The following is a 14224-nucleotide window of genomic DNA, read 5'->3' as shown; positions in this document are numbered from 1 at the left end:
AGAATCTTAAGCAGGCTCCATGCCCAGTGTGGAGCCTGACATCGGGCTCAATCTCACGACCCTGAGATCAAGATCTGAGCTGAAATCAAGAGTCAGATGCTTTAACAGACTGAGCCATCCAAGTGCCCCATGGTCAGAAGTGATCCAATAAAGACACATTCATTAAGAGTTGAATGATTAACAGCTCAAAAATCAAACATGAAACCTTACTTACTTCTTACTAAATCCTATACCAATTACCTAATTTCAAAAAGAAATGCAAATATTTGATACAACATGTCAGTTTTTAAAGAGTAATTCAAAGAGCTATTAGAAGAAAAACAGTAAGACCGTATACTTAAAAACAAAAACTTATTTAAAAAATAAAGTTAAGGGGCGCCTGGGTGGCTTAGTGGGTTAAGCCTCTGCCTTCGGTTCAGGTCATGATCTCAGGGTCCTGGGATCAAGCCCTGCATCAGGCTCTCTGCTCTCTGGGGATCCTGCTTCCCCTTCTCTCTCTGCCTGCCTCTCTGCCTGCTTGTGATCTCCATCTGTCAAATGAATAAATAAAATCTTTAAAAAAATAAAGTTAAAAATATTATTCTCTGACCCAGTTAGGCCAAGAATATTGAACTATGTTTACCATAAACTACTGACAAAGATAGGAAAATGTCCAGATTCAATTCATGTTAAAATATTTTATAAAAATCTGTACACACGGGGCACCTGGGTGGCTCAGTCAGTTAAACAACTGCCTTCGGCTCAGGTAATGATCCCAGGGTCCTGGGATTGAGCCCCGTGTCAGGCTCCTTACTCAGGAGGGAGCCTACTTCTCCTTCTCCCTCTGCCTTCTACTGTGCCTACTTGTGCTCTGTCAAAAAAAATAATATTTAAAAAATCTGTACACACTATGAAAATAATATACATTTATTTTAGAAAATCCTCAAAGTGCAGAAAACAAAAAATTAGAAGAACAAATGGACCTCTAGCCAAATCTGCACAAAACCCTTGTTCAGACCCATGTTAGAAATATTTTCAATGATAATGCTCCAAACAAACGGAAAGGTTCTTCATGTTAGTAAGGAAATTCAACAATTTATAAAAATGTCTGCTGAAAACAGATTCTACCGTAAATTTCAGTGGTTTCTAAGAAATATTTTCTGTGCACGATTTTCTAAGTCAGGTGTGTTTTGTTTGTTTTTAAAAAACCAAATGGTCTGTAAATGTGGTCACTCCATAGAGGGTGTAAATAACGCAATACAAGTGAGTTTATGAGTCACAGACCTCACATAGTGAGTAAAACCATAAAGTAATCACTTCACAACCATCTTCATTTTGCCTCATGATGAAGCAATTAAGAAAAGGCTTAATGAGTACTCTGCATCCTCACAGAGTTTTAAATAGAAACTCAGGAAACCACTATGAAGAGAGAGGACTTTTTTTCAAAGTTTATTTATTTATTTGAGGGGGAGAGAGAGAGCGAGCAGGGGTAGAGCAGAGGGAGAGGGAGAATCTTAGGCAGACTCCCCACCTAACACAGAGCCCAACTTGGGGATACTTCTCACAACCCATGAGATCACAACCCATGAGATCACCACCTGAGTGGAAACCAAGACTCAGATGCTACAGACTGAGCCACCCAGGAACTCCAAGAAAAGAGAACCCTAATATGAGAAGAGTAAATAGCATTGAGTTTCCTTCAGTAGCCATCGTGAACAAAATAATTTTGAAGAAAGCAATATATATATATATATATATATACACATATATATATATATACATATATATAAAATTATATGTATATATATAAAATTATGTGTATATATATAAAATTATACATATATATGTATATATATATGTATATATATATATGTATAATTTTTTTTCCCCTAGAAAGAAAAAAAAAACCCCTCCTCATACTTTTCTTCCTATCCTCAAATAAACTGAGGTTTGATTATGGCTTTTATTTCTGAAAAGGAAAAAGCACCAATTTTATTAAGATGTTCACTAGTCAATAATAATGTGACAGAAATCAATGGAGCTCAGGCAGGGTAGAGGTTATGATCAGGCTGCCCCCAACACGGTCTTGCTCTGGAATCCTGGCCCTGCTCGGTCTCTGTAAGGGCAAACCAACAGACCCAGTGCTGGTCCCCATGGAGCTTATGCCTTAGTAGGGTAGACAGTCCACTATTCAATAAACAAAGAAATAGCAGACAAACAACAAGTGCTGAGAATTCAGGGATCAGGAAAGACCTCACCAAAGGGGTAATAATGCTGAGATCTTAATAATATAAAGGAACCAGGGAAGGGAAGATCAGAGGGAGCCAGCTTGTAATGAGGCCATGAGGCCAGAATGGGGTGGGCATGGGAGAGAGTCATGAAAGACTCACTCAGAGAAGACGTTGGGGCGGGGGGAAGAGATCATGCAGAGTCTTATCAACTAGGATACAAAGTTGATCTCTTCCCAGTGTGATCAGAATCCACCAGAGGGTTTTAAGTTGGTAACTGGTTAGTGTGTTCTTGTGTTTGTAAGAGATCAGGGTAGCTTCTGTGAGAAGAATGTAGAAAGTGGGTGGACAAGAAGGGAAGGAGTGGGAGCAGGGAGATCAGTTAGAACTATTGCTTTGTGATTTGGGGAAGTTACCCAACTTCTATGAACCTTGGGTTTTATCAACTAATAAGAAGAATTCCAAAAAGTGATTGAGTATCAAAGGAGAAAATGCACACAAAGCTCCTCACATGATGCCTGACATATATTAAATATTCAGTAAATGGTAACCTGGGAATGGGGAGCTTTGGGAGTTGATTTTCAAAACTACACAGACCAGATAGTCTTGGAATCACCACTTTCCCTACCTGTTCTCGCCAGTCTCATGAAACACCTCTGAATCAGAGCATGTATCTCACTTCTCAACCTCTGCTCAGTGAAGCTGCCACATTCACACATATCCATGTCTACCTGCCCCCCCTTCCTTGCCCCTGGGACAGATCTCCAAGAGTCTTAAATCTGAGATTCCTTGGGATCTCAAGGAATTCAGGGATCCACTTTAGAAGTGCTAACCTGTGATGTCTAACAAATTACCTTATAATTGAGAATCTTGATCACCTTCTTCCTCTAAACAACATAAGGTTCCTTTCTGGGACATTTTGAACACCTCAGGAAATGATGATATTCCTAAACACTAATACATTTTCTTTCTACACATTTTGTCCTAGATTTTTCCATCCTCTCACATGAAAAGTCAATACCACAGAAAGAAAAAAACAAGACAGTGGAGTATTAAATGAGGTGATTGTTCACAGAACATGTCTCCTGATAGGGGTCAATGTGACAAGGGCCAGCCCACAACCAGATGCCAGTGGGTCAGCTTGGTCCTGCTGAAGCTTGGGACTGGGTCTCCGATGGCCTGAAGGGGAGCCTCACATGAGACCTTTCTCCCATAGACACTAGTTAGGAAACACTAAAACTAGTCCAATGGAATTTGTGAAGGAATCCTAAGGAAACAGGATAAAAAGTCTGAGGAGATGGCTGGGAGGTAGAGGACAAAGTGTCAGTGGTGATTAACTTCCATGAAGAAGTACCCACTACATCATTCATTATTCTCTGGTGTGGTGCCTGGTCCTGAAACAAAGTACCTCAGATACATGGCCTAGAAAGCCAGAGCCACTGGATCTTTCTGGATCCCTGACTCTTAGGAACCCTGGAGGGTCTACTAATAGATGTATCCCTACCCAGTTTTGGGGCTCAGTCATGCTCTGACCACTTCTATTTCTGTAGTGATATAAACCATGTGCTATCAGATTTGTTTGGCCATTAGAAGACCTCTCTGCTTCTTCACAGAGGCACAACTTTGGATCCTGGCTATGAGGCTTATCAGCTCTAAGGCACTGGGGCCACGACCCACCTGTGCCTCAGCTTCAGCTGAAAAAGGAATGAATAATAAAGCCAACTTCTTAGGGTCACAATGAGGAGTAAAGCATTGCCAAGGAAACACTGTAAATGCCATACAAGCATTTGTTTCAAAACAACAACAACAAGTAAACAAGTATGTAGGAAGAGAAGGAGAGGAAAGAGAAGAAAAAGTAGTAATAGGAGCCACACTACCCGTAGTAGGGTAAAGATAAACAGAAATAAGATGCCAGCAGGAGGCATGATAAAAAGGAAAGAATGCTAACAATTTAAGCCTGACAGAATAAATACCTTTAGGACTTTTCCATATTTTAACCACCCCCCCCAATCACATGTAATAAAATGGGGCTGCTTTCCTCAATAAAGGAATGGATTTCAGCTTGCTTGAGGGAAAGAAGGACAGAGGGAGAGGGCAGAGAGGAAGAGCATGAGGACAATGAAACAATGAAAGCCTAACAAAATCAGTTGTCAGGCTGTGAGCCTCAGACATCGTTGGGCTTCTTTTCTTCAGTTTCAAATCTTCCTCCGGTCAAGTGAGACTGCTTGAAGGACTGAGTATAAAAACATTCTCCGAGCACAGTGAATAGCAGTGAGTAATAGAACGACCCTGATTAGAATATTTCACTCTTTCAGATCAGCATTTATATTTAGGTTGACTCACCTTCCCAGCACCTTCCAGTTCTTTCTTATCTTTCAGTGCTTGTCCAGACAACATCTTCATTTCAACAACTCCCGCTATTGCAATAATGGGTACGATGGCTAAGAGTAAAAGTGTTAACTGCCAGCCATAGATTAAGGATATAATAATGCCTGTCCCAAGATTTGCTATATTCTGGGTAATTACAGCGAGCCTGGAACCTATAGCCTACAAAATAAAAACACAAAACAAATTACAGAAATGCTTTCATATTCTCTTTAAAACCCATGCCTATATTTTCCTCAGGATTATGACTTCAGCTTCATGAAATTCTATTAATTATCTTCTCACTTACAAAACAAAAGGGAAAGTTTTACTCGTAAGTTTATCTGGTTTCTAAAATGAAAATTTCCATGACAGAGTAAATACTGAAAGAAGATCAATAATTCAGAGCTAAGTTACATATTTCTATCTCTTCCAATTTTTTTTTAAGTAGGCTCCACACCAGTACGGGGCCTGAACTCACGACCCTGAGATCAAGACCTGGACTAGGTTCAAGAGTTGGACGTTTAACCAAATGAGCCACCCAGGCACCCCTCTCTTCTAACTTTTAATACCAAGAAAATTTTCATTAATCAATGAAACCATGATCACTAAAGTAAGCTCTTCAAATAAACAAGATAAAAGGGGCTCCTGGGTGGCTCAGTCGTTAAGCACCTGCCTTCGGCTTAGGTCATGATCTCAGGGTCCAAGGATCGAGCCCCGTGCTGGGCTCCCTGCTCAGCAGGAAGCTGCTTCTCCCTCTCTCACCCCCGCTGCTTGTGTTCCCTCCCTTGCTCTCTCTTTCTCTGTCGAATAAATGAACACAATCTTTTAAAAAATAAATAAACAAGATAAATAATCTGATAGTTACACTGGAAATGGTGGAGATTTCCAATGTTAGATGCATAGCTACTCATAAGTTAAGTCTAATATATGTCATTAAGGAATCCAAATATATCTGGGTCTATTTGAGATGCTTATTGGGTTTAATTTAACCTGCAGTTGATTTGGGAAAACTACATAGAGCTGAAAGTTATGGAATTTAACTTAGGGTATTAAGCAAGCGTTAGAGACTTTAGTGTGAATGCCAGAGGGGGCCTGGAGCATAACTTTCAGTAGCATGCAGTGACTTCCAGCTCTAAAGCCAGAAGTCAAACTATAAAGTCAATTCAGTCCACTACTCCATACCATACTTCTCTACCTTAGAAACACCTAAGCCCTCAATCCCTTCCAAAGTCCAGCTCTGATGACCAGATTTGGGAATGGCCCAAGTTTTTTCTACTCCCAAAGTTTCCTCTGCCTGACCAGGGCCAGACTCAGATTCCAATGCAGTAAAGTCCAGACCGGTCACATACTCCTCTGTGTACCCCCTTCTCCATCATTCCAGTATCAACCCTCTAAAATCATTCAGCACCTACATGATATAAATACCAGACCAGGAATTAGGGGGCAAGGGTATTATAACTACTAGGAGCCTCTGTACATTAAATTCTGTACCAGGAATTGTGCCAGACAGAATGAATAATGGAACATTTCTTTCTGTTTGATGCAGCTGCTGAGTTTCTATCAAAGGGATGCTTAACCAAATTTGGTTTGTCAAAAAATGAAGTGGATTTCAGAGCCAGGTCTCTGCATTTGTGCGTTTCCAACCTAAAAGTCAAAGGTCAGAGTCCATGGCACGGGGACAATGTAAACTGCTCCTGCTCTCAGAATCTACGCGTCCTACCCAGAACTCAATTCCCACAGCTACTGACTGAGAGAAGTGCTCAGAACATCCACAAAGCTCACAGCAAGTGAACGATTCCAGCACAATAACCTTCCGGACATAGGAATGTTCAGGTCTGGATGGCAGTCAAGGTCATGGAAATGGATCAGAGAGGACAAATTCTCCTCTCATGTACATGAAAGGTGAAGAAAAGATCAAGAACCTCAGGCTTTGGGGTGTGGGGAGATTATACTCCTCGGTTTGACTTGAGTTAGCACTTGAAGTCATGGCGCTGGTTACTGTTCCTTATGCTAAAGACGAACACTGTTCCACCTCTAGTCATCACACAGAGCAGGACTCTAGAGTTCTGAGGATCACAATGAATGGGACAGCAGAGATTAGTAGTAGCCTGGTAATTTTCATTTCAAAAAGTAGAACTGACAGAAGAGAACACTCCCAAAAACCATAGCCCAAGCTTGAAACAGGGGGAGACAAAAGCAGCCCAACACTTGAAACCCATCAAGACCCCTCATTACCTCTCCACCCGCTGTTCTTTCAAGTAATTCTATCTCACTTCCTCTTCTCATTTTCCTGCCCATTCTTCCTTGTTACTCCCTGCCCTGATATTTATTTCCTCCTCCAAACATGACCATATTGCTTGAAATCTAATTTAAAGCACTTATGCTTACTGGGGGGGGGGGGGGCATTTCCTGAGCCTTTTTCTGAAATTAGAAACATTTATAACTCCATCTTCCCCTCAACCACCTTCTCCTGGGGATATAAAAAAAACCTTAAATACATAGTGGCTTTTGATCTGTACATGGCTCTCATTTGCTTTTTTTCCCCTGCAGAAATCTAGTCCTAAAACCAAAATAAAACTTTAAAGCTCACTATTTCATATGCAAAATGCTTAGATTATTTCCTCCTGATTTCTTTCCTAGCAGAACATGCTTCTGACTCAGAAATACATCCAAGAAAATGTTTCCTTGATGGTCAAGTTAAATATGAAGAACATTTAACCTAGATAAACATTATCAGTAACTATATATGCACAAACTTGAGTTAGCCCTGGCTTGGGTAGAATGATTTTTGATAGTATTGCTTCCCTTGGGTATTTTTGGATATAAAAAATTAATTTCACCACTTCCCACTGTGGAGTAGAGATACAAACACACAGACACACAGACACAGACACATACACACACAGGTAAATTTAAGTGAATATATGTATATGCATGCATATAGCTGTGTGTATGTATATTTACACACCTACACACATCTGCCCCAACATGAACAGGTCAGCTGGTAGCATTAAGTGGATACAACTGTCCTGTCTCCACCAACCTGTGGTAACGGCTACATCAGACTTTTCTGCCTCTGACGGCACTCACAGACCTACTCGCTTCCTCTTCTCTGGTCCTTAGCTACTGGTCGAAGTTCTGGAGAACACTTCTGAACCGGTGGCTCACACGGGGGTCTGCAGGCTAGTGGGGCCATCAGAGTGTGAGTTCGAAGATACCAATGAAAAGCAGCAGGCCAACACCAGCAGGCAATCCGGGGCTCCCAGAGCTCCAGGGGCTGAGGAGCTCACAAACGACAGGAAAGGGACAGGCCTGGCCACCAGTCTTAGACATACAAGAAAGGGCCATGGCTTAGGACAGGCCATAATCCCAGAGGAATTTCAGAGAAGGGAAGAAGGACAGCCAGCACACAATGCCCATACTGTGCCTGCTCAGGGTTCTGCCACCGGGACTGAGTCAGTATTTACTCTAGGCTGTGTCCTCCACACCAAACAAGGTGTGGGACGTGTGTGTCCCTGTGGGCACATGAGCACATTCAACCAGATCTCTGTGAAGGGCATGCTAAAGGGAGGGCAGCAAAGTTTAACTAGGGAAATGTGGATTTCAGAAATTTGAGGACACACTGTGTTCGCATGGAGCCTGATCGCCAAAGACTCACTCTTGAAGGGAGGGAGAAAAATGGATTGACCCCAAGCTCACTGACTGATTCTCCTGCCAAGTTAAATTTAAAAAATAGAGACTGATGCTTTATGTCTTCTACCTAACACCCACTTCTCTTCTCCATTTCCCAAGAAGTCCTTTAACAATGTATCTAATGGTGTTTGTTCTCTTTTCTCCTTTTTCTTGATCACCCTTCCAGAAGGTTTTGCTCCCACCACACCTTGAAACAGTTCTTGTCAGAACCATGGCTCCTTTTTTTTTTTTTCCTTCCCCCATCAGCACCTTCTAGAGGCTGGAGCATGGTAAGATGTTCCATCACCTCACAAGGTGATACCGCTTATTAGCGGTATCTGATATCCTTGAATGCTCCTCCTGAAAACACTTTTTCCATGTTGTTTCTAGGACACTGCTCTAGGACCCTCACTGGCTGCTCCTTCCCAGTCTTTTTTGCAGGTACGTCCTCATAGCCCGGACCTCATGGCCCAGCACTTTCCATGCTCTCTAGCTGCGTGTGCTTCCTTGTCTATTAACCCAGCCCCCTGGTTTACAAGCCATCAATGCACTGAAAAATCTCCAAATGTCTATTTCCAGACCAGACTTCTGTGCTCAGCTCCAGACCCGTGCATCTAATCTGCCTTCTTGATATCTCCACTTGGACATCCCATTGGACATCTCAAATGTACCATGTTCCAAAAAGAACTCTCAACTCTCCCTCAAATCTGTTCTTTCAACGTCTCCCAGTTTCATTAAAAAGCAACTCCATTTTTTTGGTAAAGGTTTTTATTTATTTGGCAGAGAAATATAGGGAGAGCACAAACAGGCAGAGCGGCAGGCAGAGAGAGAGAGAGAGGTGGGGAGAAGCAGGCTCTCTGCTGAGCAGGGAGCCTGACGTGGGGCCCGATCCCAGGAACTTGGGATCATGAACTGAGCTGAAGGCAGCAACTTAACCAACGAGCCACCCAGGTGCCCCACAGTTCCATTTTTTAAAGTGATGCTGGTCAAAAATTATGGAGACATTCTATATTCCCATTCTCTTATACCCTACATATAACCAATAAATTCTGTTGGCTGTACCTTCAAACTATGTCCTGAATCTGATTACTTTTTGTCACCTTCACGATGACCACTCCAGTCTAAAATGTTATCATCCCTCCCCTGACTTATGGCAATACATTCCCTGCCTCCACCCTTGCCCCCTTCAGCCTAGTCATACAGCAGCCTTTAAAACTTTCAGATCCCAAGGGGCGCCTGGGTGGCTCAGTTGGTTAAACGACTGCCTTCAGCTGTGGTCATGATCCTGGGGACCTGGATTGAGCCCCTGGTCAGGCTACCCTCTCTCAGCAGGGAGCCTGCTTTTCCCTCTCCCTCTGCCTGCCATTCCCCCTGCTTGTGCTCTCTCTGTCATAAATAAACAAGATTTTAAAAACAAACAAACAAACAAACAAACAAACTTTCGGATCCCATCGCTTCTATGTCCAAAACCCTACAATGATTTCCCATCTATTTCCAGATATAATGCAGATCTCAATTCTTATGCCTCTTCCTTTCACTCACTTTACTGCAGCCATACTACTCTCTTTACTCTTTTTAGAACAGTTATGGAAATGCTCCAGCCTCAGGGCCTTAGCACTTCTGATTCTTCTGTTTAGAACATTCCTCTCTATTTATCTACAGGGCTAGTACATTTCCCTCATTCAGGCCTCTTGCATATACCACCAAATCTCTGAGGCCTGAAAGCCCTTACCTATACATCCTGCCGTTATTTTTTTCTCATAGTTATTTTTAATGATGATCCTGGCATGCTGTGTAGACACCAGAAGGCCAAGTTGTTGTCTGCTTTATGAAGTTCAAAGTTATTTCAAGTAGTACACATGTGGCACTGATAGGTTCTACACAACTTGATCTAAACCTCCATGTTCATTGATTTGTGTGTTTTAAGCAAAGAAATCTGCATTTCAAAAAGTCACAAGAGGGGCGCCTGGGTGGCTCAGTGGATTAAGCCTCTCCCTTCAGCTTGGGTCATGATCGCAGGGTCCTGGGATCGAGCCCCGCATCGGGATCTCTGCTGAGTGGGGAGTCTGCTTCCCCCTCTCTCTCTGCCTGCCTCTCTGCCTGCTTGTGATCTCTCTCTCTCTCTGTCAAATAAATAAATAAAATCTTAAAAAAAAAAAAGTCACAAGATTTACATTGTAATTTAAAACTCTGTGCGCTTACACATTCATAACCTAATTTAGTCTTACGGAAGCCCCCTGTATTTGATAGAAGAAACTTTAATATAGAGCTACCTTAAAGAAAGACTAAAAGATTAATAAGGTTCAAGGGAGGGAAAGGCACAGCAGACATCACATGCTTTTTTTTTTTTTTTCAAATCCTGTATCATCTTGTGCATTTTTGCTATCAGTAGTTACAGTGTAGAAGAAATTGTCACTTCCTGCACAAATCAAAAACCTCCTGGTTCAACAGTTTCTAGTTGAGCAGTTAAAGAGAGTCATGTACTAGTAAAATTTGAGCTTTATAATGAAGTTATGAAGTTGTTCCTTCTACCACTGCTTTAACGTTTTAATGTGCTTCTCATTTCTTTCAACCTGTTTTTATTTTTATTATTATTACTATTTTTTATTGAGAGAGAGAGAGAGAGAGTGCACATGCATGAGCAGGGTAGGCAAGGAGGTCTAGAGGGAGAGAAAGAGAGAGAGAGAGAGAGAGAGACTCTTAAGCAGACCCCAGGCCGGCCTAGCGGGGAGCCCGATGTGGGACTTGATCTCAGACCCTGATGGCATGCCCTGAACTGAAATCAAGAGTCTGATGCTTAACCAACTGAGTCACCTGAATGCCCCTCCACCTGTTTTTAGATTTTTCTTCCCTCTCTTCTAAACTGCAGTACTCCTAGACATGTATACAGAACCTACATTCTTTTTTCAGGAGCAATTGGTTCTCTGTTGATTAACTGAAACCAAAACAGACTGATCTTGCATGATATGCTGATAAATACTTCCTTTTATAAATAATTATCCTTCCATGTGTATCCTGTAAATAATATGACTAACTAGTAAACCACAAAAGAAAGCTTGTAAATTATATATACACTATACAGTATACAATGTTTATTTAAGTGGTTAACATTTTTGCTATGAGGCAAATGATTTATTGTGTTAAATATTTATCTAACATTTTAATGATAACGAGAACACCGAAAATGGGAAAATTACTTCCATGCGGAGATCCAAAATGGCCAACTAAGACTAACACCAGCAGAAAGAAGGTACATACCCCTTTAACTTGAGCAGCGTCATTGGCAAGCCTAGTTGTCAATGCTCCAGTGGTGTTTTTAGGGTCATCAAACCAGCTCACATCCTGTGGCACAGAAAAAGATTTTATTATCTTAAAGCTCTACTTATAAGACCCTTAGCTCCAAGGGCAAGGACAAGATCAGGATGTTTATCATTTATACCCCTTGCATTTCACACTCAGGATTTGACACTCAGTAGACAAGAAAGGGACTTAATAGACAAACACATAAGTAATTTCATTTGTCAAAATAATGTTCTGAGTGCCTGCTACTTAGACATCCAGATAGAGAGGCTGAATAGGCAGTTTAGATAACTGGAGTTCAGGGCAGAATAAATAAATTGGGTTTAAAAAAATCAACAAAAGAAATTCAGATTGAAATTTAAGATTAACACAAAATAGGATTTTTTGATAAAGCCATTTACCTTTTAATTTTTTTAATTTACTTTTATTTAAATTCAATTAATGAACACATAGCATATTATTAGTTTCAGAGGTAGAGAGCAGTGATTCATCAGTCTTATACAATACCCAGTGCTCATTATATCACATGCCTCCCTTAATATCACCCAGTTACCTTATCCCCCAACCCCATTCTCACCAACCCTCACTTTGTTTCCTATGATTAAGAGTCTTTTATGGTTTGTCTCCCTGTCTGATTTCATCTTATTTTTCCTTCCCTTCTGCTATGGTCTGGTTTTGTTTCTTAAATTCCACAAGTAAGTGAATATGGTAACTGGATTTCTCTGATTGACTTATTTCACTTAACATAATACCCCCTACTTCCATCCATGTCGCTGCAAATGGCAAGATTTCAATTTTTGAGGGCTGAGTAATATTCCATTGTGTGTGTGTTTGTGTGTGTGTGTATGTATGTATATACACCACATCTTCTTTATCCATTCATCTGTCGATGGACATCTGGGCTCTTTCCGTAGTTTGGCTATTGTGCACATTGCTGCTATGAATATTGGGGTGCATGTGCCCCTTTGGATCATAACATTTGTATCTTTGGAGTAAATACCCAGTGGTGCAATTCTGTAGGGTAGCTTTATTTTTAACTGTTTGAGGAAGCTCCATGTTGTTTTCCAGAGTGGATGTACCAACTTGCATTCCCACCAACAGTGTAAGAAGGTTCCCTTTTCTCCACAACCTCCAACATCTGTTGTTTTCTGACTTGTTAATTTTAACCATTCTGACTGGTGTATTATCTCATTGAGGTTTTGATTTGTACTTCCTTGATTCCAAGTGACGGGTAGCATTTTTTCATGTGTTATTAGCCAGTAGTCCATTTATCTTTTTAAGTACATAAGTACTAAAAAGATTGTGAATTTGTAGTATGAGTTATATCCACAATGAGTTATATCCACAATAAAAATAACTATTATCCATACTGGTGATTTGCAATTAAAGCAATATCTATCATATTTTCCCCAAATATTTAAGAAACAAAAAAGTGTTACAAGTTATTATAGCATGCATCACTTTGCTTTTTTAAAATTGCTGTGTTAAAATGCCTCTTCCAGTGGCATATAACTTCCTTAAAGACAGGGACTGTTGAGGTATGAATGCCTGACAATTCTTCGTATTATGGCTCTGAAGCTGAAGGTCTTCATATGTATTTGTGAGGCTTAATAATTTATAGAGAGGGCATTACACAAACCATCAGCTCGGCTTCCGAAGTATAATGGACTCAGGAGTCAGCCTGGAGGCTGGGACGGTAATGGGGCATTTGGCTCTGGACCAAGATCAACATCCTCAATGGAATCTCAGTTATAATTATGGTTTGACTCAGTGTCCTAGGACAGGGCCCCCATCAAATAGTGTTCTGTCACTCATTCAAGTCAGTCCTGGCTCTGTCAGTCACTGTAAGCAATTCCCACAAACATGCTTTTTAAGTCATGGTGGCAGGGGTGGGAAAGGATGGAGGAAGCAAAGACAGCCAGGAAAAGGTCTATGTCATTGAGACATCCTAACGTGGCAACCTGTGCCTCTCGGCCAGGGTTCCAGCACCCCTGGCACGTCCAGGGCATCCTTCCGGCACCTCATTTTATTCACTGGCAAGGGATCAGTGACTTTAAAATGGAGAGTTATAAAGTCACATACAAAATTTTCAGGATTGTTAGAGAAACTTTCTCTTTGAACTGGGCTGTTTTGGGTGACATTTGCAGAAGCCCCCTCCTCCTTTCCCTAGGAAAACATTCGCCTCTGCCTGTTGCTGGGGTGTTGAAGATCTGAAATGTAAGAGGCATTCCATTAAGCTGTTACCAGCTTGTTAAACTACAGTGTCAATTACTGTATCCAACTAACCCCAGCAAAGAAACTGGGGAGAGGGAATACATTTTGCTTTGTGGAAAGACAGGGTTCAGGTGACATCCCTTAGTGGGTAGAAACATGAATGTCTTGAGTTTCCCAGGGGAAAGAAGGAAAGAAAGAGAGAAAAGGGATGAGGGGGACTGCCTACTCTGCCTCCAGTTGCCCTGAGAAAGGCTGGTGGTGAACCTGCTCTGGGGACCGTCTGTGGCCATCCCATTCCTTGTCCCGCCCACAGCAGAGACAGCAGAGCCTCTGAGCCAGACCTGGGGGGTGGTCCAGCAGCATCTCTGAGGGGAGACGAAGGGAAGGCCACCACAGGAGCTCGCTCTGAGTAACCTGACTGCACTTCCGCTCCATGAGGCCACATGTACAAGCAGGGAGGTCCG

At 41.6% G+C, this 14224-nt stretch overlaps 1 protein-coding gene across 1 annotated transcript in view; it reads right to left on the bottom strand.

Annotated features, from left to right (window-relative positions):
- ABCB1 (ATP binding cassette subfamily B member 1) overlaps nucleotides 1-14224 on the bottom strand; it is a 107354-nt gene that overhangs the window by 18752 nt on the left and 74378 nt on the right. The window contains exons 20-21 of the mRNA XM_032304512.1: nucleotides 11505-11588; nucleotides 4551-4754 (exon numbers count right to left, since the gene is read on the bottom strand). Coding sequence (XP_032160403.1) covers nucleotides 4551-4754; nucleotides 11505-11588 — 288 coding nt within the window. The remainder of the gene's footprint in view (nucleotides 1-4550; nucleotides 4755-11504; nucleotides 11589-14224) is intronic.

This window comes from Mustela erminea, chromosome 11 (assembly GCF_009829155.1).
Source record: "Mustela erminea isolate mMusErm1 chromosome 11, mMusErm1.Pri, whole genome shotgun sequence".
NCBI classification, from domain to species: Eukaryota; Metazoa; Chordata; class Mammalia; order Carnivora; family Mustelidae; genus Mustela; species Mustela erminea.
This window is presented reverse-complemented; position numbering and strand designations above follow the sequence as displayed.